Genomic DNA, 25432 nt, shown 5'->3' with positions numbered 1-25432 from the left:
AATGTTATGGTCAATACAGCCAATGGGAACTGACATTGCTTTGGAGCGAAGCTATGCCGCATTAGTGAAGATATGATCAATACAAGTGGATGGCACAGATCCAACACTATTGGTTTACACTAGTTGGTTGAGAGATAACCTGGGTCATGTTACAGAGTCTCACACACAGGAAGAAGCTTCTTCTTGAGTACAACCAGTCAATGTTCAGGTCACCGAGAAAATACGTCCGTTAGATAAGGTCTCGGGTGCTAACACCACACACATTCTCCAGATACTGATAGTTTGCGCTTGGTGGCCTATAGCAGCACCCTAAAAGAAGAGGCTTCAGATGAAGCAGGTGAACCTGCAATCACAGCACTTCTAGGCTTTCCCCATAATTTAAATCAATTTTGAATAATTAAAAAGTATAATTAAAATGCAGAAAAATACCACGCACAAACCAGAAAGTCAGATTAGATTTTTCAGACCTATTTTACACTTTATTAAATGAGATCATTTCATACAGACAGTTTGGTTCTCTCCCTCCTTCACTCTCCTCCCTCATCCCAAAAGCACACACCAGTTCTCCTGGCCAGGATGACGCAATTGAAACAGGATTGGAATGAAAAATGACTGATCCACGTCACAGAACAGTAAAAGTGACCTCACTTGGGTTGCTATACATACACATGTTGATACACACGCAACATGGTACTTATAGGATATACACTAGTAGCCTGATACTGCTAAGATTTAGTTATGAAACCAGCAGCTCGGCAGGTACATAACACACACACTTCCACACACGCTCACGGAAGCACACACAGAAGGGGGGGGTTGGTAAATGGCTCGTCGTACTGCAGTCACTGAATTTTGTCTATGGCTGCCATTTTAAAAGCAGCAGAGGTCAGATTTGTCCGTGATGGGCTCAGGCATTGTCAAGGGCGGGAGGCTGGCTGCGTCAACCGACCTTGTCGCCATCATGGCCCTCAGGTTTACCCTTCACATTACACTGGGTAAAAAAAAAGGTATTATGGCTCCTCTGCACCAAACATGACACTTTCACACACTTGAAATATTTTTTTTTAGGTACCCATTGTAATGAATGGGGGGCAAGTCATTGGCCGAATGGTTGTCTGGTAAACTCAAAACAGCCCACACTCAAATTTCCCTGTCATAGGTCAGTACATATGTGAAACTGGAAATTATTTAGTTGGAATCGTACCAGAGAGTGATTAAATCTTGATATGTCCAACCAAACACCTTTTCCCCATTCAAAAAAGTAACTTGCTTTAAAATACCAATGTGTGGGTGCCAAGTACAGTACATTTGACATAATGCCCACAAAACAGTGAGGTGCCTCAACCTCTCCCTACATGAGAGAACACCAAGTGAGCAATAAATAAAGCAGCGAGATACAGTACAATGGTATGTTGATGGAGTGCACAACCAGAGAGATGGAGAGAGAGACAACAAAGAGGGAGATTTTTTTTTTTTTTTTTTTTTTTTGTAGGGCGGTATATACATCTTAAATCAGGACATCGAAAACAAATTGTATTTACAGACTTTTGAATGGAAATGAGACCAGTCAGTTACGGACGGCTTCAACAGGTAATGGAAAATAAACGCTAATACAAATAACAAGGAAAATGAAAAAAAAAAAAAAAAGGGGGTGATATTTACAGATGTGCAATAAGATGGGGGGGGGCATAGGTCAGAGAGAGAAGCAAATGGAATCCAAAACGATATGCTACATTTCAAGCAAATCAGTTGGGATTCTGGGCTAGGAAGCAGATGGCTTCAAAGAGATAAAGGGAGGGAAAATGAGTTATTTAAATCAATGTCAGCACATGAGGGTTGTTCATACAAGGGGGTGGCAGAGGTTGTACAATAGCATAACGCGCCTGCACTAGAAAGCATTCAAGTGGTCATTACTGAGAACTGAACTAAACCTACAACACTGGCTTTTTAAAAACGGTGCAGTTTGAATTGGCGGGTACAATTCTTCACATGAACACACAAATACTCTGCTATTCCCCCCACCCTTCAATTTCTCACTTATTTTCATGAACTCCCACAAGCACATAGCAAAGTACAAGCCTATAGGACTACTATGAACTAGCTATCTGCCCTTCTACACCAGTAACAGAGTATGTCTTCACACACCCACCTTGACTCCCATTTCAGAGAATTTATTATAAGGAAAAGTCCAAAATGGAGTTAACTACTCTATATAGTATATATTTATGTCCATATGGCTGAACCCCCATAGTCGATAATCCCTTCGTCCTCTACAATCTAGATGGGTGCCACACTGACAAAGATTCTTACAAGTGTGCTGCGAAAAGTCCACTTTCTTCACTGCAAATTTGAAATTAACATCTCAAAACACAGCACGGGTTTGTATATACTTTCAGAAAGCTCCCCCTTTCAAAAATCAGGAGTTCTGAAGAGTTCATGCTATGAATGGATAACAAGCACCAAATATAATTGATGGTATGCCATTTATTGAAGCCAATAGGAAGGTGACAATTGACTACCACAGCAGTCTTAATCATCGATAGCACCTTGATCGTCTTCCCACGGACCGTAAAAGTAGGCTCAGTTTGGGATTGTCAGTGGGAGAGATGCTGCTACATAGATGTGAATCCTGGATCTCTCTAACTCCACTACCCTCTGTCAAAACTTTTCCTTTAGGTCCTCAACACACATGGGAAATTGCTAGCAAGTACGGCTACCAATTATAACTTGCACTCCCGTTTCAATGTAAAAACTCAGTGCCTTTTCCGAAGCAAATTAAAAAATAAATACATTTACAAGTAAAAGAAAAAAAAGCAGCTGTCATTTAATCTCTTTTTAAATATCATTTAAAAGTATAAAACAAACACAGCCTCTTTATCTCTCCAACTTGCAACCAACACCATTTTATCCCATTAGAATCATTTGGTCACATCGTAGACTAACTGGGGAAACACCTCAATTGGCTTCTAGAGACAAACTCCTGTTCACTTTGTGTGTGGTGGTGGCAGGAACTCGTCATGAAGTTCTCAGTCAAATAAATAAAACAGAATAAAAAGAAAAAAAATACCTTGATTTAAAAAAATAAAAAATAAAAAAGTATTATAGAGAGGACCTGTCCCACCTACTGGAGCTTTAAATGTCACCCCCAAACAGCAGGGACATGAGTGTTATAAACAGCCGGAGAGAAAGAGGGCCAAAGGAGATGCAGCGAGGGAGTGGGATAACACTTAAGGTGTCAGTACATGAGAAAGTGTGTTTGTGTCTCCAACTCTTAGCCTGTAGTGCTGATCGAGTTTCAATTTCATGTAACAAAACTACCTTGTCAGCTAATGATCTCCTCTTCCGGCTATGAATGGTTTGTTCAATGTATGTACAGTACAAAAAAGGTATGTTTGTAACCAATGGGGAAAAATAACAAGCAGCGAGGAAGAAGCAATACAGTGTGTGTGTGTGTGTGTGTGTGTTTAGGCTGGCAGACAGAGGTGTGCGTGCGTGCATGTGTGCGTGTCGGGCTGGCAGACCGAGGGTTTGCAGGGACATTTCAGGTGTTGTTTAGTGATCCGGGTACAGAGCTGTGCTGAGAAGAGCCGTCTAACCCAGAGCCATCTACAAAGGGATAGGGGAAAGAGGAAGGGAAGTGGTAGAGAGATAGTGTTAGGTATATTGAGAGGATATAATACATGGCTTTTGCTTGTCAGGAATATACTGGAAACATAAGCAATTACACAGCTAATTGTAGTAAGACCTACAACTGATTAGAAAACCTGTCCCATGTTTCCAGTTAGAGGACCTCCTTTAGACTACAAACGTTCTCAATGCAGAAAGGTGGGGTTCTCAATGCAGAAAGGTGGGGTTCTCAATGCAGAAAAGTGGGGTTCTCAATGCAGAAAAGTGGGGTTCTCAATGCAGAAAGGGACAAACATGTGTCTCACAGACTGGTGCCCCTTTGGCTGTTGTCTTCTACAGAAAGGTTACTTTGACCAGAAACATGACATTCTTTTTGCCATTTGTAAAAGCAGCATTCATCTTACTATCCATTTGGATGCAGCTTAGAGCTCCACCTAACCTAGAATGTCTGCAAGCCAATCACTGCTTCATAACACCAGGTGCAGATATGGGAATGTATGATTGACAGCTACTCTATCTACTGAAGTGAAATGCGTAGCCAATGCCTATGCTTGGAGACGGGGCGGGGCTCATACCAGAGGAAGCAGTCTGTGCGCGGGCATGAGGAGGAATGAGGGTGGAGTTCAGCTGGGGCTGGATTGACAGTTCTGGAAGGAGAGACAAGAGATGGGAAATAGCATTAGTTTTATAAGACTGTGGTAAGACCAAGGTAATCGCATTTCAGAATTAGGTCAAAGTCTTACAACACATACTACAACACATATTGAAACAAATATATTCTAAACTTCATATTGTAGATATTCTGCACCTACTAATAGGATATATGCATAGGTTACAAAACAAAGTTGGGGTCAGGTCCATTTACATTCTTGAATTGATTCCCTGAATTGAAATAGAGTCAACCCCTTTCAGGTCACAGAAAGTCCGGGTTCAACAAGGTGTACTGACCGGTGGTGCTGAAGTTGAAGAGAAGGGGCAGCTCTCGGCCGCTGGGCAGCCGGGCGTTGGGTTGGCGCAACTCGTCGAAGAAGGAGTGAGCGCAGGCCTCCAGGGGCGAAAAGCGCGTGACCGGGGTGTATTCCAGCAGGCGCGAGCACAGGGCGACGGCCTCCGGAGGGGAGCGAGGCTTAAACACCTGTAAGAGGTGGTACAAGGACAGACAACATGAAAGTTGCATTCAAAATACGACAGTTGAAAGCCAAAAATAGAATAATGTTTACACATAATAACCATTTACCTTAGTCCAGGGGTGCGCTTTGATCTGGGGGAATTTGAACTCTGTGTAATTGGGGTTCATTTCACGGATCTGTTCACGTGTTGGAGTTCCCAAAACCTGAGTAGCAGACATACAAGTATACAGTTATTAGTGTACAATGGGTATCATTTGGTTTCTCTCCACAGCACTGATTATAATCCAACCCCCCCCCCCCACACACACACACACACATCCTCATAAGCCAAATGCTAATATGTAATCAGAATGTCAGGTATTTTGTCCCTGTAGTGTAAAACAAACAAAAACACACCCTTTTCCTATTTACTCACCTTGATGATCTCTACTAGCTGGTCCACTCCGCTGTCCCCGGGGAAGATGGGCTGTCCCAGCAGCAGTTCGGCCAGCACGCAGCCCGCCGACCAGATGTCGATGTTGGCCGTGTAGTCGGTGGCGCCGAAGATGAGCTCTGGGGCGCGGTAGTACCGCGAACAGATGTACGACACGTTGGGCTCCCCACGAATAAGCTGCTTAGCACTGCAGGCAGGAGTCAACCGCAGAGGTTAAAGGTTAGACCAGGGGATCAAACATTTTTGGCCCACGACCCCATTCTGATATCTGAAAACTTTTGTGACCCCAACAATGAAATTGGGGCTATGGTAGTCAATTGCAAAACATTCAAACAGTATTTCTGATTGTATTCTCAACTCACCATCATATATATTTGTAATGTGGGGTTATGACAAATTGCCAATGAGTCTGACAATTTCTCTTATCTCACCGGCACTAATGAGATGGGTGTGCTTGACACATGTTGCGTCGGAGCGTCTCAAAGTCAGTGAATGCGTGGTCTGCAGCTTTCGGTCACATGACAGCTCAATCAGCTGTTTGATTTCACTTACTGGCATGTCAACTGAGCCAGGATCACAGTCAAACGGATTTCGCTGATTCGGACACTAGTCTGTAGATTTTTGGGGGGTATTTCCCCTGCATGCCTGCGTTCAGTTTGTTCTTTTTCAAATAAAAGTGTCTGTTGCATAGGTAAGGAGACACCTTTTCTTACACAGAAAGTCAAAGTCTGTATTTACATCCATTGCGAATGACAACAGTTCCCCTCGCAACTCAAAAAAAATTAAATAATTCCAACACTCCCCCTCGATAACCACCAAGCCTCAAAGTGAAATAGAACAGTCATGCTCTGATCCCGTATCTCCATGTAGTTTACAATTGAAGTTACCGGCAGAATATCTCCAGGTTCTGCGCTCAGATTTTTTTGCTGCCAGTTGTTCTCATGTATCCATTATTGCTCAGTGGATGTGATGGGGTCACATTGGGGTCGTGATAGGGGCTGCACCAAATGTTTGATGTATTATAATAATTGATTATGTTTAATTAATAGAAGGGGAAGGGGTATAAGACTCCTCCCCCATTACAGAGTCCTGGACCACAGATTAGCAAATACATAGATTCATTATAATGTTTAATATTGTTCCACAGTTCATTTCTAGTCTCTGCTTCTTATAAGAAACAGTCTGAGAGATGCGAGTTATTGCAGTCAAAACAGGGTGTCTGTGAGAAAGCGCCTCAAGGCTAAAAGAGATTCAGACACAGAACTCTGCAGGGGAGTGAAAGAGATTAAACTAGGCAGACATACCACTATAAAGCAACTTGGAGAATGGAAGACTACTGCGGAGCCCTTAGAAAACACTGGAACTATTGTCTCTCCTGCAAGTTTGTATAACTGTATATGCATGGGCTTGGTCTCATGAGTAGAAGGTGTTGACGTAGGCAGTGAACATCACTAGGGGTTGACTGCAAGCATATTAAAGCAACTTGGACCCTTTCCTATTTTGCAGAACTTACTTGGAAACATGCGTGCTGTTGCCACGGTCAACTTCTGTCTGTAATTGCATTAAGAGGTTTTTGATTGATTTACTTAAAGATATTGTCTGATTTCTGATTTCACCAATAAGCAAAATGATTGACAAGGAACATACCTCAACCGGTGTATGACACAATGCGTCCGTATGGCAGAGGGAGACATTCATAACTAGAGTGCAGAGGCCTGCCCGCTGTCCTGTGATAGGTGGAGCCCCATCTGTGGAAATGCCCACCTTCGATCCCATGGAATTGGTTTTGTGTCAGTATAGCCACGCAGCACACTGAACAGCCCCTGTGCTGTTTCATGCTCAAAACAGCATGTCCTCGTGAAAAGCATCTCCCTATATGCAGCGAACGAAGGTCAATGCATCTCGGCCCTCACAGCGAACGTCCATTTGGAGAGCGTAAGGTAGGGAGTTTCCTCAGTTTCCTCTTGATTGCTAGCTATAGCATCAATTCTTAGTTTCACAGAGTTATCTGACAAAGGTATTGATGGAAGTTTGTGCCTCCCCACACACGGTTTTCACCATATTAATTGCGGCCGGTAATATCTCCAGTCACCATGGGAGTGGTTCAAGTGTAACTATCAAGTGCGGCCTTTTCCCCACAATTTAAGGGAGCTCTGGTAGAATTTTTATTTATAGATTTGAATAATTTTCATTTAGATTTAAGGTTTTTTAAGGTTGGGATATATATATATATATCTCTTTGTGGTTAACCAGAGTATTCTAAAATAAATCTAGTTGAAGCTAATACAGTCTCCTAAGCTGAGTGTAGGTTATGCCAAGACTGTGTTCTTACAATACTTCCATCTCTAACCACTGCAACAGTTGTTACTGGTAAGAAAATCATTAGATGCTTAGCAGTAGAGCCATGCAGGTCTAACCATGTGGTATGGGAATAGACACGGCTCTTTGGTGCCTCCTTGAGACCACCTGACCACACTACCCTTTGGTGTTTAGCGGAAACTAAGGGATACAGCACGAGAAACCAATGAACGAGGGGTGGGTCTCCCACGTCTCAGTCTAGTTCTATTTTTTTTTTTATACCCAAGTTAATATCTCAGTGGAGATTTCTACTTATTGATTTACAATTATGTGTACTTTTTTAAATAGAAAGCAGCCCTGCATCTGTCTGCATAGTAATAGAACTGGATGTACTATGAGGAAAATATACATGGAAAGGGTGTGAGTAGGTAACTAACTAAGGACAACTGAATCAGTGTTGCATAGCCCCATTCAAGGGAGGGCATAGATGCAGTTCACATTCTGTCTGGTTGAGCCCATTTATTCAACCAGAACACATACGACCCAAGTGTACTTCAATACTAGGTACCAGTCAGTCATATTGGATCAATCGCATGTTAACACACTGTGTGGAGGGAAATATCTGACCAGCTTACCTCCCAAAGTCACAGAGCTTTAGGATGGCCGTTTCAGGGTCCACCAACAGGTTCTGGGGTTTGATGTCTCGGTGGCAGACGCCCTGGGAATGGATATAGGCCAGGCTGCGAAACAGCTGGTACATGTACACCTGAGAAGAGACAAAATGTCCGAACAGAGACCAATTAGAATTATAAACAAATCAATAAGAGGGAGTCATTCTGTGTCAATGCCAAAGCCTGTCTGGGAGAGTAAACAAAAAAAAGAAGATAAGTCACTCAATTATGAACTATACTGGACAATCAAAGTCCAATGAACAGACGCTGCGGCAAGCAAAAGTGGGACAATGAAAGGGAGCAAGTGAAAAAGAAGGCGAGAGAGTTTACCTTGACGTAAATGATCGGAATTATGCTTTTGGCCTTGTTGAAATGCCGGGCCACCCTGTACACGGTCTCCGGGACAAAGTCCAGCACCAGGTTGAGATACACCTCATCCTTCTGTATAGGGGGAAGAGAACTAAAAATTACTATATGACTACACTAAATCATAACTCCATACGTCCTCAGATTATTCTTGTACAATGAAAAAGCACTTTACAAAATGTAACAAACTTTGTAGTGGGAAAAATGACTCGTTTGAAGAGGAAACAGACAGTTCAGGTGCTCAGTGTGCCAAAAACAATGGATGGCAACCTACCTTTTCACCACTAGAGTAGAAGAAGTAGCGTAGCCTCACGATATTGCAGTGGTCCAGCTTTCGCATGATCTGTAGCTCTCGGTTCTACATAGGAACGTTAAACAAAGAATAGTGGGAAACGTCAAGGGTCTCTGATTGACCTGTAAGCACATTGATCTTTAGTAGGCGCGTGATACGCGTTGTTCAAGTACATTTCTGTTACCTCAAACAAAAAAACGTAGGCTACAATACCAATTTTCTCCCACAAATTAATATGGAAATGTTCCTTGTAAAATTACAAAGCGGTGTCCCTGTATTCAGACAAACAAGTAGCTACTCATAACATTAGTGGGAATTATGTTAAACAAATTAGTGATAACAAATGTAAGTGATAACAATTTTAGACAGCAAAAAAACCCAAAGAAAACTCAGCATTACGGTCCATTAAAAAACAGCTTTCCATAAATTATGTGCTATAGCTTGGGGGGAAAAAAAACCCAAATATGACTCTGGGTGACACGAAGCCTGTACGTCTTCAAGAGAATGGCCTCCGTACCTTGAACCTCTTATCCTGCAGCACCTTCTTAATGGCCACCATCTCCTGGCTGTCGATGAGGCGCGCCTGGTACACCACACCGAAGGAGCCATTCCCGATCACCTTGATGTCCGTGTATGACACCTCCTGTGGACGGTCGGGACCCTGCCCAGATGTGGCCACCACTGTAGTCACCTTCCCACTGTCCCCTGGGAAACAACGATACGTTGTGTTAACGACATAGTCGTCTTTTCAGATTTGAAATGGAGGTGATCAGTGTTGTGTTCATTATTAACCTATTGTCTGAACAATAAGAAAATATGTTTTACTATGGTGTGTCAATGAACAAGGACATTGATGTTAATATAGCGCATTCTGAAAGTATTCAGACCCCTTGACTTTTTTCACATTGTTACATTATAGCCATATGGTGAAGCATGCTGGTGGCAGCATCAAGCTGTGGAGGACGTTTTTCAGCAGCAGGGACTGGGAAACTTGTCAGGATCAGGGGGAGAGGAACAGAGCAAAGTACATTAGAGCTCCTTGATGAAAACCTGCTCCAGAGTGCTCGGGACCTCAGACTTGAGCAAAGGTTCACCTTCCAAAAGAACAACGACGCTACACACACAGGCAAGACAAGACAGGAGTGGCTTCAGGGCAAGTCTCTGAATGTCCTTGAGTGGCCCAACCAGAGCCCAAACTTGAACCCGAACAAACATCTCTGGAGAGACCTGACAATAACTGCGCAGCGACACACCCCATCCAACCGGACATTGCTTGAGAGGATCTGCAGAGAAGGTCACCAAATACAGGTGTGCCAATTTTATATCGTCATACCCAAAAAGACAAGGCTGTAATCGCTGCCAAAAGGTGCGTCAAAGTACAGAGTAAAGGGTCTGAATACTTATGTAAATGTGATATTTCTGTTTTTTTATTTAAATATGCAAAAACTTTGGGGTATTGTGTGTAGATTGATGGGGGGGGACTATTTAATCCATTTTAGAATAAGGCCATAACAAAATGTGGAAAAAGTTAAGGGGTCCGAATACTTTTTAAAATAAAATGTGCAAACATTTATAAAAACAGTTTTGCTTTGTCATTATGGAGTATTGTGTGTTTGATGAGAATTATAATTGAATACGTTTTAGAATAAGGCTTTAACGTAACACAATGTGCAAGTCAAGGGGTCTGAATACTTTGAATGCACTGTATATGGTTCATTCCTACAGTTACTGTATCAGGAACTGTGATGCTCTTTTGAATGAATGTATGGCTAACATCAGTGACCTAGTTTAACATTGTGACGTAAACAAGGGCTCAAGTGATAATAGGCCTTTACATTTCCAAAACAGGCAGCAGGCAGAGAAAAGAATTGCTCAGCATAGGAAATAACCCTACAGGGTCATGTTAAGGAGAAAATACTATCTAGACTTGTCCAATAAGATTGTTTGGCGTTGGAAAAAATTGTTGCGCCAATGTCCTACTGAACAGAATCCAGGGCTAGGGCTCGAGTTAGTAACTACCTCGTGGTTGTTTAATCGCCTGCCTTGTCGGAAGACAAGACAAATACATGCTTTACTGTAAAATCCAATATCACTATTCCAGGGCTATTTGTGCTCCTTTGACCATCTTTTGACCTAAGGAACACAAGACTTGCGATTACTCAATAGGCCCATCCTCGAGCTCATCCATTACACTTGAACGCAAACAAGTGTTTGGTGGCCTGGATCAGAGAGTTCTGAGGCAGCCATTACCTTCATGTGAAGGTTCATTCCCTGTATGGAGGACAGAACAGGGCCAGATGGCTGGAATTGAACTGGAGACCTTTGCACTGAGAATGACCTTGCTCTTAACATGCTGACCACACCGCTTGCGTTGCAAAACAAATGTACACATACATATCATCTAAACTCCTTGCGTCTGTGTAGCCAGGCGCTAAAATAGACCTTGATTCTATTTTTGATGCGTGATGAGCTGCAAGTCCCGCCTCTCCCATCTCCTAATTGTTTTTTTAAGACCATATACCCTTGTGGGTGATTGAAAGATGAACACTAGTCCATTTGGTGGTGGTAATGCACCTTAAAGTTGGTTGCAAACCGACATACGAAATTCCTCAGAAGGACTACTAGAAACTATTAGTTTCCCCTTTTAAAAAAAATCGGGGGATTAAATGTCAGAAGAGAATACACGATTGTGTGACTCAAAAATGGGTAAAAATTCAGAAAGACTTTAAGCATTTCAGGTAAAATAACAAGTCGATGTTCAGATCCCAGGTGAAATGAGCAAGCAATTGCAAGCTGCTGTCCACATTTTTGCTCAATGTTTCAACAAGATTGACTTACACCATGAGGTTTGAGGTCAAATTTATATCATCAAAACATAATACGGAATGGCTGCAGATCCTTTTCCCCCTTGTACTAAAGATCTCGAAGCTTCTGCGCATGCGTTTATTCTCTACTTGACGAACCGTCTCTGCTCTATTCGTAGCGAACAGGCTACTCTGTGCGAATGGTCGTTTAACAAAGATAAATCCAAGCTGAATCAATGTCCGCAAGATCACAATGATAGTATTCTACATAACAGAACTTCATATAATAGTATCGTATGACCATTGCTTTACTTGGGCCAGAGCTGTTTGGAGCGCCGTACTGGCACCTCTAATTTTTGCGGAATTTTGGGAAAACAAAGTAGCCCATCTATTCTGGACCAAGTTAATGTAACGTAACGATGTGAAACGGCTAGCTTAGTTAGCGGTGTGCGCTAAATAGCGTTTCAAATCGGTTACGTCACTTGCTCTGAGACCTTGAAGTAGTAGTTCCCCTTGCTCTGCAAGAGCCGCGGCTTTTGTGGAGCGATGGGTAACGATGCTTCGAGGGTGACTGTTGTCGTTGTGTGCAGAAGGTCCCTGGTTCGCGCCCGGGTATGGGCGAGGGGACGGTTTAAAATTATACTGTTACATTAACACAGTCAAAAATGGTTGATCAAAGTGGAAATGCGGCGGGATCTGCATTGAATAGCAATCGAGTGAGGGCATACATTTCCTGATTCCGCTTTGTTCATGTTTATTTGCCACCAGTCTGAATCTGTGCGTAACAGTAGGCAGTTCAAGAGTGCACAGATTGAAAATGTGCCAGCCTGAATGCGTGTGAAGGCTGTTCCAAATGGTCAAATTAGGGGTTTTATTAGAGTTTAAGGTCATGAAAAGTCATGGAAGTTTGTTTCATCATTTTTATGTAATTAATGAAGGCACACATACATATTATCAATCACTTAATCAGCAATCATCGGAATGACCCGTAATTGTGTGTGTGCGCCAGTGGGCTGTTGCCAGAGGAGAGAGCGCGTGACATTTCAGTAGCAGGTATAAAATAATGACAAACTAACTAGACAGCCAATTCAAAACGTGTAGCATTTCTCGCTAGTTAACTATAGCTAAACTAAGCATTAATGTCGTTGTCGCCTTCCCCCTGGCAATAGCCTAAATAGATTTGCAACGTTAGAATGCTGAGATTCTCCTCTATTAAACAGCAGCCATGTAATTGAAACAACTTTCAAAATATTCTAATAGCCTAAATGACAAATAACTTGCTGTGCATAGATCTCGCCTGATACATTCATATTTTAGCCTTATATAAAACATGTCTAGTTAGATACCTTGCTTTGAAGCAGCCTACCTTATCCATTTGACCCCTGATTCATTGAATGAGGGAATACTTTCATAAAGACAAAAAGTATTTGGTTGTAATGTTGCAATATTTTATATCAAGGGTGGCAAACATCCTCCTTTTGGTTCATTTAGTAGCCTAAACAACAGCGCAACAGGACCTTGATAAGCAGACCTGGGTGTTTCAGGGACAGAACAAAAGCCAAGCCTACACACCCAGGAGTTCTCCAAATGGAGGCGTGACTGACAGTGCAGTTCTACTTTGTGGGGGTTAAGTGCCTGGATCTAGGGCACAACGGCAGGAGATGGTAGGCCTACATGGGATCAGGCACAGCAGCCTTTGTGTCAAAGCTGACTTTTTCCATGGAGGCTATATAATAATAGTCATGACAATTTGGTTAAGTCATGGAGAAGAAATGGGGAATGTTTTTGAACCCTTAACAGTAAATCAGGAAGTCTATAGCATAACGTTATTTGTGAACATAGTCTAATGGGACAGACTAGGAACATGACCGCTCCTGCACTTCTTTCATCAAGTCAAGCACTGAGTAAGAAGTTACTATAAGACAAAGACACAGCATTTCTCTCATGTGGCAAAAACTCAACAGCGGGCGCTCGCCGCTAGGCAAAATACACAGGTTGGCTATGCTACACTCTTATAAAGTAGCTGAAACGATTTTTTGAAGGGACCTTTTAATAACCTAATACGATTACCAAACATGTTCCAACGCCTTAAATTGCAAAAACTTCAATAGGTAAATATTTTAAAAAGTGTATTTTTCCATATACAGATAAGGTGTCTGTTTGAATAAAATCAACTTTGTAGGCTACGGAGCTTGTCTGACACTAAGTACAGTCATTAAAAATTAAGACAAATTACTAAAGAGGGAGCCAGACATCAATATAGCCTAACAAGATGGGGGGGGACTAGACTTACTGACACTCTTGCTCCCACTGCCGCTGGCTTTGGCAGATTCTGCCAATCTGCTGTTACACTCCTGAAGTTGCCGGTAATAGGCTACGCCAGCAGCAGTCGGCAACCTTTTCCATTTGGAGTGCCAAGTTATCATTCCATTTCTACGGATCTCCGTACCCGTTATGATTTTCATATGCACATTGTCATGGAACAGTTGCATTTCATTTATAATAAAGTCCTCATATCTCAAAACCAATGTCATGTGGTTAAATCAAAATGATCTAAAAAGTAACTTCTATTCCTATTGCCAATGTAAAAAAAAAGCCTAAATAAAGCCAACAAATAAAAACATTGCAGCCTGCAGGTTGAATTGGCTACACATGGCCTGTCTGTAAGGAACTTGAAACATTGTGTAACTTGGCCCAAAGCTCATGCTAGCAAACTTGCAACATTGTACAAAATATTCTGGGCCCTCAATTTCCCAGGTGCCAGTGAGCTCAGGACAGACACAGCTGTAAGCTATTTGCCCAAGGGATAAGAAGTAATCAGGTAGGCCTATTATCTTTTTTTTCCCCGAAAGGGAGAGAGCTGGAACGATGTTTCAAACAGGCTACGTTGAGGAGCTATTGTCATTCTGAAATGGAAGTAAAAACAGATTGTTTGTTTGAGGCAAAGAAAAAATTACTTTGAGAAGCTCCACAGTGATGCTGAGTTAAGACAATCAGAAATAGTATCAGAGCCCCAAAATGGGTACATTTACAGGCCTCCATTTGTGCACAGGTCAGTTAGCCTAGGACTACTTCTAAGCGTAATCAGGTGCGTGTTCTTACTCAAGACTGACAGGAGCGCTTCAAACAAAAGACAAGGAATAAATTGACTACTCGTAAATGGAATAAAATAACTTCTCACAAGTGTAGCCTAGGTTGTGCGCTCTGCAAACAACGTGTCCACTCCTATGACGACGGTAACTAACAATATATTGAATGCATTAACAGAAATTGCAGTAACCAAACAAACATTGTAGATTAGAAATTATGGGAATTAAATGGTAGGCTAAATGTACTACTGGTGTGCCTCTGCAATGGATTAGTCCACTGAGACAGGAGTGAATCAGACAGGTGTCTCGTGTGCCATACATTTTTTGGATACATTTTCCACTGCTCGACAAAAAAAGTACAGTAGGTAGCGTTAATGCACTAACGGATGCCAGCCACCGATAAACCCCACAGAAGAAGGGGGGGCAACAACGGTAGCTAGCCGTGCACCGGTAAACAGTGTCCTACGTCCGCGCCTGTCGGGGACTGTTTTCCCACAGTTCTGTTAACGACGGCGAGGGCGGGGGGGAATCAATGGGATAGAATGGCGCCGGAGGGGATGACCAGGCCCAAATTGCAGACATGTGTATGAAGAGGAGATGCCTTTACAGAAGTCGAAGCGCCAGATGCCTGGCGAGACAGCGTCGGTGAGTGGATAATCCGCCTTTACCCTCCGTTCTACTGGCGAAAGTGAAATCACCGGATAATAAACTGGATGAGCTCCGTTCGAGACCATCCTATCAATGGGATATTAAAAACGAATATTCTGTTTCACAGAGTCGTGGCTGAACAAGGACATCCCGTGCACCGGCAAGACAGAACAGCATCCTACGGTAAAGATCGGGTTGTGGTGGGTCTGTCAACAGCTGGTGCGATCTCTAATATTAGGGAAGTCTCTAGGTTTTGCTCGCTTAAATTAGAGTGCCTCATGATATGCTGTAGACCACATTATTTATCAAGAGAGTTTATCAATATTCTTTGTAGTTGTCTACTTACCACCACAAACCGATGCTGGCACTAAGACCGCACTCAACGAGCTGTATAAGGCCATAAACAAACAAGAAAATGGTCAACCACTGCTGAATGAGGTAAAATGTAAATCCGTTTTATCAAATTCCTACCAGCATGTCACGTGCGCAAAAAAATACAGTCCTGTCTCATCGCTGCAGATCCCGTACAGACTCGGGAGAGGAGAAGGTCGAGAGCCAGCGTCCTCCGAAACACAACCCAACCAAGACGCACTGCTTCTTGACACAATGCCCACTTAACCGGGAATCCAGCCACACCAATGTGTCAGAGGAAACAGTACACCTGGCAACCGTGTCAGCGTGCAAGCGCCCAGCTCGCCACAGGGGTCACTAGAGCGCAATGGACAAGGACATCAATGCCGGCCAAACACTCCCCAAACCCGGCGACGCTGGGCCAATTGTGCGCCGCCCTATGGGTCTCACGGTCGTGGCTGGCTGCACTGAGCTAAAGGTGAAAGCTGATGCTTTCAAGTAGCGGGACACTAATTCGGACGTTTTAAGAAATCCTGCACCACCCTCAGACAAACCATCAAACAGGCAAAGCGTCAATACAGCACTAATATCCAATCCTACTACACTGGCTCTGCCGCTTGTCGGATGTGGCAGGTCTTGCAAACTTGCATTTCGCTACACTCGCATTAACATCTGCTAACCATGTGTATGTGACAAATAAATTTGATTTGAAACTATCACGAATTACACAAGGGGAAACCCAGCCACGAGCTGCCCAGTGGCACGAGCCTACCAGATGAGCTAAATGCCTTCTATTCTCATTTCTATGCACTTTGAACCATGAATGAGAGCACCAGCTGTTCCTGGATGACTGTGTGATCATTCTCCATAGCAGATGTAAAACCTTTAAAACAGGTTAACATTCACAAGGCCGAGGGCCAGACGGATTACCAGGATGCCTACTCAGAGCACCAGCTGGCAAGTGTCGACTGACACTTTTAACCTAGCCCCGACCCAGTCTGTAATACCCACATATTTCAAGCAGACCACCATAGTCTCTGTGCCCAAGAACGACAAGGTAACCTGCCTAAATGCCTACCATCCCATAGCATTCACATCTGTAGCCATGAAATGCTTTCACCTTCATCCCAGAAACCATGGACCAATGGTCCATGACAATCTTTATTGCACTCCACCCTGCCCTTTCCCACCTGGACAAAAGGAACAACTGTGTGAGAAAGCTGTTTATTGACTACAGCTCAGCATTCAACACCATAGTGCCCACCAAGCTAATTACTAAGTTAACCCTATCACTGAACACCTCCCTCTGTAACTGGATCCTGGACTTCCAAACGGGCCACCCCCAGGTAGTGAGGGTAGGCAACAACACATCAGACATGCTGACCCCCCTCATTTTATTAGAAATGTTTGCGCTGACTCTCTTGCACAGGGTTGATGTAAACTCACTGGACTCTAACCACACTACAATGACCCACCATAACACACATATTCCTTCATACTCTGCTGCTACTCTTTATTATCTATGCATGGACACTTTACCCCTACATATTACCTCGACTTACCCGTACCACTGCACATTGATTCTGTACTGTATATAGCCTCGTTATTGTGTTACTATTTTTTCCCTTTAGTTTATTCCGCCAATTGTACTTTGGGAGATGCCCACATGGACTAACACCCCAAACTGCTGGCTGCAGTTGCGCACCAGAGGCCAATACAGCAACGAGCAACTCTGATCGATGTGGGAAGAGAGCGTGAAGACGTGCTAGCCAGTTAGTGGAAAGACAGGTAAGGTCCACAGCCCACCTGTAGCTAGATTACAGAAAGATTATAGCTAAATAACTTATGCTGTTTTCATGCTCACATTCATTTCAAATCTAGTTATCAAACAGAAAGAGAAAGATTTGCTCTCTCATAGCAGCTAGCTCGCGGTAGTATTATTAGCTGGGTCGATGCTCGTCACTGCAATTCTATAGCCCAGCTGTCCATATAGCGCACACTATTCAACAACAACAGACTGCCACGGTGGAGGATGAATTGCACTAACAAGGTGTCTTGTTTACACTGAAAACTCCTGCTGCAATGTAGTAGGATTTCAAAGTCTAGATCAATCAGCCCAGAATTGATTTCAATGCTTTGACCTCAAGATTCATAATTCTCACCATGTAATTGTTTTGTACATTAGAAGCTACTAAGCCCCAGCTAGGCTATAGCCTACACTATTGCAGCTAACCCCACATTTCTTATCTTCCCTCTCAACTGCCTGAGGGGGCCCTCTACCTGACTGTATGAGGCCACCCCCTCCCACCTTGCTTGGAGCCTGTCCTTTGTCCTGCCACCTTATTTCAAACGTGTTCAGAAGTTATTCTGTACAATGACCATCTTTGATTGTTTTTCTCCATTGATGTGATTATAACCCATAAGCTACCCCCCCCAAGTGGTGACCTGGGATAACCTCACCCTTGAGACCACACCTCAGAGTTGAATTATTTTCCATAACTTACACACCGATCAAGGCTCTACGCTAAAACATGTGTTTTCTGTGGTCTACACATAATAAAGACCTTTATAGTTAAAAAAAACAAAAACAAGACTGGACCTTGGATTCCTCAAACCATCCAACACCCGTGTTGGCCTGTGCCACGTCATGTGCTTGACAATACTATCACGTGATAAGATTTCAGTGTTCCACAAATAAACAATGTTTACTTAGTTGCATTTTCTATCAGTTATCACAATACTCTAATCAACTAGAGTAACAGGAGTAAATATACTCTAGTTTAAGGTAGGTTTCCACTTGGCTATTTACCTAATTAAAACACACTTTGCTGCTGACAGACGGTATTAGAGACATCTAAACTCTAAGGGGAAATATGGTGTGCTCCCTAAGAAATGTACAGGCAAAAATACAATAAACAGTGACATGGAACGCAACTTACTGTTCAATAACGCACACGAAAGGAACCATTCATTTATCAGTCAGGAGTGCCAATAACTTATGCCACATTCAAAACAACTGGGAACTCCAGGGGGTGGAAGAAGCTCTGACTTGGAAAAAATAGTTTTGAACGGTCATCCAACTCAGAATTCTAAGTCGGAAACTCGGGCATCTTTCTGACCTGAAGACCACTGATGTCATGCCTCCACCTTATTCCCTCCCCCGAGTTCCCAGTCGTCCTCAAAGCACCATTAGTTCTTTACAAGAACTGTGAACTGGTTCTGGCACCAGGAGCCTGAGTAGAAGGTACTCACGTGTGCACTGTGTGGGAGAGAGGTCATACATACAATGAGAACAGCTTGAGAGAGGCAGCCTTTCATACACTCTATAGGGAACAAAATGGTGGTGGTGGAATAAATTAAACCACAAGACATTTATCATCGATAAATTCAAAAAGCAATTGTTATTCATTACAGTTTACTACAGTAAAGAAAATGTCATGTAGGCTGCATGAGCACATCAAATGTTTCTTTCCATTTGGGCTCCCGAGTGGTGCAGCAATCTTGGAATGGATGCAAGGTAGCCTACTAATAATAGGCATTGAAAGTGGGTTGCATCGAAATCTGTAAAATGTCAAACGCACCTGTCAATACAGTAACCAGCAGTTACCTCCCTGACCAAGGCTCTTCTCCCCCGATCGCTCAGTTTTGCCGGGTGGCCAGCGCTAAGTCTTCGTGGTTCCAAACGTCTTCCATTTAAGAATGATGGAGGCCACTGTGTTCTTTGGGATCTTCAATGCTGCAGAAATGTTTTGGTACCCTTCTCCAGTTACGTGCCTCGACACAATCCTGTCTCAGAGCTCTACAGACAATTCCTTCGACCTCATGGCTTGATTTTTGCTCTGACATGCAATGTCAAAGGTGGAACCTTATATCGACAGGTGTGCACCTTTCCAAATCCTGTCCAAACAATCAAGTTATAGAAACATGTCAAGGACGATCGATGGAAACAGGATGCACCTGAGCTCAATTTCAAGTCTTATAGCAAAGGGTCTGAATTCTTATGTAAATAAGGTATTTCTGTTGAATTTTTAATTAATTTGCAAATTTCTAAAAACCTGTTTTTGCTTTGTTATTATGTGGTATTGTGTGTTGATTGATGAGGATGTGGAAAAAGTGAAAGGGTCTGAATACTTTCTGAATGCACTGTATGAGAACACGAAAGATGAGCTGAAACGCTAAAACAATAACACTATCTGGCCTAAAATTCGCTCACTGCAAATCATTAAAAACAACACTGTTGGCTACTTCGAAGCAACATTATAACTCAAGAAGATCTAAATGTATATCACCAGTAAAACCTGAAAATCACCATTCACGATTGACAGTGAGAAATGTGAAGGGGACCACAAAGATGTGTTTTGTGAAGTAGGGATAAAAGTAACACGAGCAGAACGTGATCTGCACATACGCAGAAGCTTCGGGATTTTTAGTTATATGGGAAAAAGGTCCGGGAAAAGTCGGCCAACATAATATACTCTACATGACTAACATGGACCATCATGGTGGATAAAGCCATCCAATTCGCACTACAAGGGAGAAATTGTAACCATGTTCTATGAAACAAAAACATTTGCAAACTATGCATGGAAGTTGTTGATGTGTTATGTGAGAAAGTATTTCAGCTTGTCATCTACTAGTCTACTTTGAGAATGATTAGCTCGCTAACATTAAAACAGCTGGCTCGGTTACATGTTTCGTCACTTTATATCAAGTTCTGTATCACCTGTTAATTAACGGCCAATGTATAGAGAGAGGGCTCTTTCAAGACTGGTTATTTGTCTGGGCTACTGGATAGACTTAATCCATGACTTAATTTGAACAATAGATAAGGGTGCTCTTAACATAAATCTGTGTTGGAAACGCAAAGCTAGTTATCTGGCTACAAGTAGCTTAGTCAACCGTTATGAACAAATAATTAGGCTACCTAGCGTATAGTACCAACTGACAGCTAACGCTAGCCTGTAGTTTGTTGTGCCAGTTAACGCGTTAGCTAGTTCAAGAAACTATTTCTCTTTACCTATCGCTAACTCGTTTGCTTGTTAACATGTACAAACGGTGTGTCACTAACGTTAGCATAGCTACAGTAGCTAGATAGCTTACTAGCGAAACTAGATCGAATCCCCTTTTTAAACTAGCTAGTAACTAGTCACCTAAAACCTATATTAGACGCTAGCTATCTGCTCTAGTTACAAGTTAGCTAGCATGTCTTAGCACACGTAGTTAAGGCTGTTTGCGTTGCTTAAGCTTTCTTTATATATTTAGCTAACTAGCTAGTTACGGTACCTCGAGGTCATTAACTAGCTAACATAACTAACACAACCAGCTGCCGAGATAAAGCTAAATAAGGTTAGCTAACTAACGCGAATGTCTTGATTTTTGGCTTTGGTTAACAAGTTAACTAGTTTGCTAACTGACGCGTTAGCCGTGTAGCCAACGATAGCTACTGAAGGCTGGCTAGCTAGCTAACTTGCTTTTTCAAACTAACGTGCAGAACTGCCCACCCTAGCTGCAACATTGGACACTGGACTGCAATGCGTGTCTTTTAATCATCTAAGACAATAGTTTTCATAAAATACATAAACTTACTGGACAGCTTTAAATTCGAGCATCCAGACGAACTGCTCCCCGAGGCCTGCGGGACCCCGGTCTTTCCCGTGCTGCTCCCCACGGCAGCGGCTGATCCAGTGGATGCTGCAGTGGCTCCGGGAACACCTTGTGGCTCAGCAAACGAGCTAGTTCTGGGCCGCCCGCTGCCGCTCATATCTCTGTGCAAGGGTAGCGGGCGGGGGGCTAGGGATTCACTATTTATAGCCAAGTGAGTTTAAATGTTGCCTGTTTTGACTGCAAATGCAATAATCATTGAAAGACAGACAGAATTGACACCGTTCAGATGAGTCGTCCCTTGCACTGCCTGTCTGAGCTCGTAGATCGTATACAACTGACAGATTACATTTCCTCCTGGGAAATGAAGTTCGACGTGGCTGCTGCTTCCCGTGTCTTTGAAAATACCTATAGAACTACACTACTAAAATAACGTTGCGTTTCACCAGAGGTGGCGCTCCGTCTGGGATTTCTACCGTGACTGTAATAATGATGTGTAAACAAAAGGGAGAACAGACATGAAAACTACAAATCCAATAATGTTTTAGATTAGAGGAGAGAAAGTAAGAATTCCACATAAAGATAATGGCGAGTGCGATCTGGAATCCTTGGGACGTCCGCACCCTAAACCCTGACCCAAACCCATAACCTAAACTTAACCATTTTACATTTTAATGGGGTTAAGGTTAGGGTTGCAATTGGGTAGGGACATCCAAAGGGTTCGGTATAGCACACACCTACAAATAATCCTTAATCTTTCTTTCAAGCCCCTTCACATGCCTCTGGTGGCCTCACAGCAGTTGTCTCCCACTTCTGACACCATCGTAGCAAATCCAGGGCGGTTACTGACCGGGCCTCGAACCCGGGTGTCTGGTTCCCGAGGAATGCACACAATTCACAACAATGTTGTCAGAGGTGGCAAGTGACTCAAATGTAGTGCCTGGTGTCAATTAATGGATGATGCAAAAAGTGTCACCCAGGTATCTGAATGGTCTGGTACACCAACTGTAGTTTTGGATTAACTATCGTGAGATTATGAGTTCATATCGCCACCTGCCTTGGCAGGAAGGATCTTAACATTGTAATTGCAGTTAATTCCAGGTAATCCCACTTTAAGATGACTGACGGCACAGGTGCGAGATGTCTACTTGTGTATGGAAAATCAATTAACAAAGGGAATCTCAAAATACTGGTGATTTCACTTTGTGGAAGCAACCATAGTCGACTGTTGGGGAGTCACTGGTTGACGTTCACTGAATTCAGATTCTCTTTTAGTCATACTTTCAATTATCAGTATGGGCTCACACCTTTAGGCAAAACATGGGGGTGTCTACATCCACATAGCATAAAGTAGTTCTTTGTTATTACAGACCTTACAGGGGTAATTCCGTTGGAATCTTGGGTCAGTTGTACAGAGATGGATTCCATTATACCAGCACACTCACATTCACTAATCTGACTCAGAACAAAGACAAAGGATATTGTGTTAGGTCTTTAATATTTTCAATATTTAGTTTTTTTTTGTGTTTTGTTTAGAAATATTGCACATGGTCAACATGCCTGTTTATGAGCTAACACTCATCTCTCTCATTCTAAAATTCCTTCTCCAAAGTATGGACAGTTTATTTTAAGCACAATCATACAGTGTACACGCATACATGTGTGTGTATGTATGTCTGTGTGTTTGCGTGCGCACATGCATGTTCATGGAATCATTTCAGGCCTCACCTTTGCAAGATTCAACAAATCTTTGATAAATTCTATGTCTTTGATCTTGGACTATCTCATTAATATAACAAATCAAGATGTCATATAATAGTCCTTGTGACTGTAAAAATACTGCCTCTAGAATACGTGAAGAACATATGATTGATAATGTCTTATTGTATGGTATGTGAAGGAATCCGGGTGTGGCTGATTCCATACATGCATGTGCGCAAACACACACGTCATCTATATGCACATATGGAAATATATATATATATATTTTTTCACACATCCAACTGTATACAGAGAAATAAAGGTATATCCATAACTACCCCAACTCTTCCCAAAACAAGTGAAGAGGCAAAAAGTGCTATTTGAATTTCTTTGACTTTAGTTAGTTAGCTACGCTCTATCTCTTCAAATATAGTAATCTCAGATCATTCTTCTTATGCCATTGTTATTAGAATGGGTCTTCTGACTGTACTGCAAATATCTATGACACCGACCCATATAACCCACCCATTCCAAATATCGTATTGCACCATTTAATAAGGAAAAAATAAAGTGGCAGAGAGGGAAGAGAGAGGGCTCCAGAGAATGCCCTACAGGGCTGGTCTAGGATCTGCTTTCCCTGAACTAAACCCTAACCAGAGCCATCCTGAGCTACATAACAGAACTGACCCTGGACCAGTGCTTAAGGGCACTTTCTAACAACACTTGGATAGAGGGGCAGGGAGAGGAAGCAAGGGGGGAAGGAAAGGGACTAGAAATGGAAGAGGGGGGATTGATAACAACAAGGTTATTTCTATGAAACAATCTCTAAAAACAATACTTTCCTGATTTAAGTTGCAGTCACAAGACCACACATTGTGCAAACACCTGATTTCAACGTTTAAAAACAAACTGCCTGCCCCCTCCTCTATGTGTCTACTGAGAAGTCATGGGAGAGGGGAAATGGCCCAAAGTAAAATTTAAAAGAGGGCTCGCGTGGGCTGTTTCAAAACCCCTTTTATGTAAGTTTATGCTGGAGAAACACCAATAAGAGCCACAAGAGAAAACAGGCCACATAAAACGTGTTATTTCCACTGCAACAATAAAAGATAAAACAACATATCCACTGTGTGACTACTAGAAGTTGATCCAATATCTACTTTTGCTTGTGAACTGTCACTTGGGAGCCAAGTGAGCCATGTCACATCATCTGCTTCCGGTGTCCTTGGTGGAATCCGCAGCCTCCACTCGAGTTGACCAATGAATGGACCATCGTCTGGTTCAGCCTTTCTCTGTGCTCTGTTACAGCCAACCATTGTTGAGTTTGTTGCTTTGTCACGCATCACCCTTCAATCTTTACATATTTCATATCTCATAATGGTGTCCACAAGGGGGGGAAACCCCAATATACAACATCCTCTCCAGCCAATAGGAACTCAACCTGTCTGTGACAGTGATAACTGATTGGGCCAGGGATTGGGTCAATTGTCACACTGAGTCCCGCCTCCCTTTATCGGGAGCCAATGGTATCCATGCTTGACTCACTTTCTTCAATCGCTAAAAACTGTGCAGGCCAATGGCTTGGTTAGGCGAATGTTGAGTAGACTGATAGACTGTGTGTGTGAGTCCATTTCAGTGCTGTCTGTTGTTGCAGCATAGAGGGGAATTTCAGTGGAGGTTACATTTGGATACATCCCAACCACTGTGCTGAGGAGTGGAGGGAAGTCAAGTCAATGGCAAACTGCATCCGCACAAATTGTTACAACGTGCCGTTGTGTATGGTCATCTTTCGTGTGACAGTGCTTGCGACTGCCACCCAAGAGTAACAGTCTGCGTTGGTGGGGTGCGCGTGTATGTGCGAGAGAGACAGAAAGAATTGTGTGTACCACAGAATGTTCTGTATCAAACTACAAATGTGCTGAGAGTACGGCCAGTACAGAACTGTGCCGACGAGATACTGAAGCCCTGTTACTACATGTACAAGGACATGCAGTGCGTCACAACAACACTCTCTCTCTCTCTTTTGTCACTTTCTCTCCATCTACTCCATTCTCTTGTTTTTCTCCTTCTTTCCATCCCTCTTTCTTTCCATTCCTACAATTTACCCAAACTCCTGGGCTCCTCGGGACTCCTCCCTCTTTCTCCGGGCTCCGTCCCTGTACCATCTCGAGTGTTAGTATTTGAGGAGCCGTTGGCGGCGGAGGTGGAGTCTGTTGACCCCGGGACCCCTGTTGTTGACCCGCCGGGCTCAGAGATTCCAGGGGTTCCAGGTGTGGCTGTCTGCATGATCTTCTGCCTCACTTCCCTGATCTTCAGCTGCAGACACCCCTTGGAGGGAAAGGTGTCTGAGTAGCGTGCCTGGAAGGCTGCAGTGGCCTGGGCTAGAGGAGGAGAGGAGGGAAAGCAGATGAGCCCTCTGAAGGA

At 43.0% G+C, this 25432-nt stretch overlaps 2 protein-coding genes across 2 annotated transcripts in view; both read right to left on the bottom strand.

The window, feature by feature from the left end:
- Nucleotides 1–457: 457 nt before the first annotated feature.
- Nucleotides 458–21723, bottom strand: LOC118398205 (glycogen synthase kinase-3 beta-like). Its single transcript, XM_035793307.2, has 10 exons — nucleotides 21296–21723; nucleotides 9335–9522; nucleotides 8800–8883; nucleotides 8490–8600; nucleotides 8124–8254; nucleotides 5173–5377; nucleotides 4865–4960; nucleotides 4576–4762; nucleotides 4203–4274; nucleotides 458–3606 (listed from the first exon to the last, which is right to left on the bottom strand). Exons 1-10 carry the CDS (start codon nucleotides 21468–21470, stop codon nucleotides 3542–3544), a joined length of 1314 nt encoding a protein of 437 aa, XP_035649200.1. The 5' UTR covers nucleotides 21471–21723; the 3' UTR covers nucleotides 458–3541.
- Nucleotides 21724–22789: 1066 nt separating this feature from the next.
- The window catches only part of LOC118397682 (protein capicua homolog), a 38755-nt gene continuing 36112 nt past the window's right edge, over nucleotides 22790–25432 (bottom strand). The window contains exon 20 of the mRNA XM_052470446.1: nucleotides 22790–25389. Coding sequence (XP_052326406.1) covers nucleotides 25103–25389 — 287 coding nt within the window. The 3' untranslated portion in view covers nucleotides 22790–25102. The remainder of the gene's footprint in view (nucleotides 25390–25432) is intronic.

This window comes from Oncorhynchus keta, chromosome 19 (assembly GCF_023373465.1).
Source record: "Oncorhynchus keta strain PuntledgeMale-10-30-2019 chromosome 19, Oket_V2, whole genome shotgun sequence".
In the NCBI taxonomy this organism is placed as follows: domain Eukaryota; kingdom Metazoa; phylum Chordata; class Actinopteri; order Salmoniformes; family Salmonidae; genus Oncorhynchus; species Oncorhynchus keta.
This window is presented reverse-complemented; position numbering and strand designations above follow the sequence as displayed.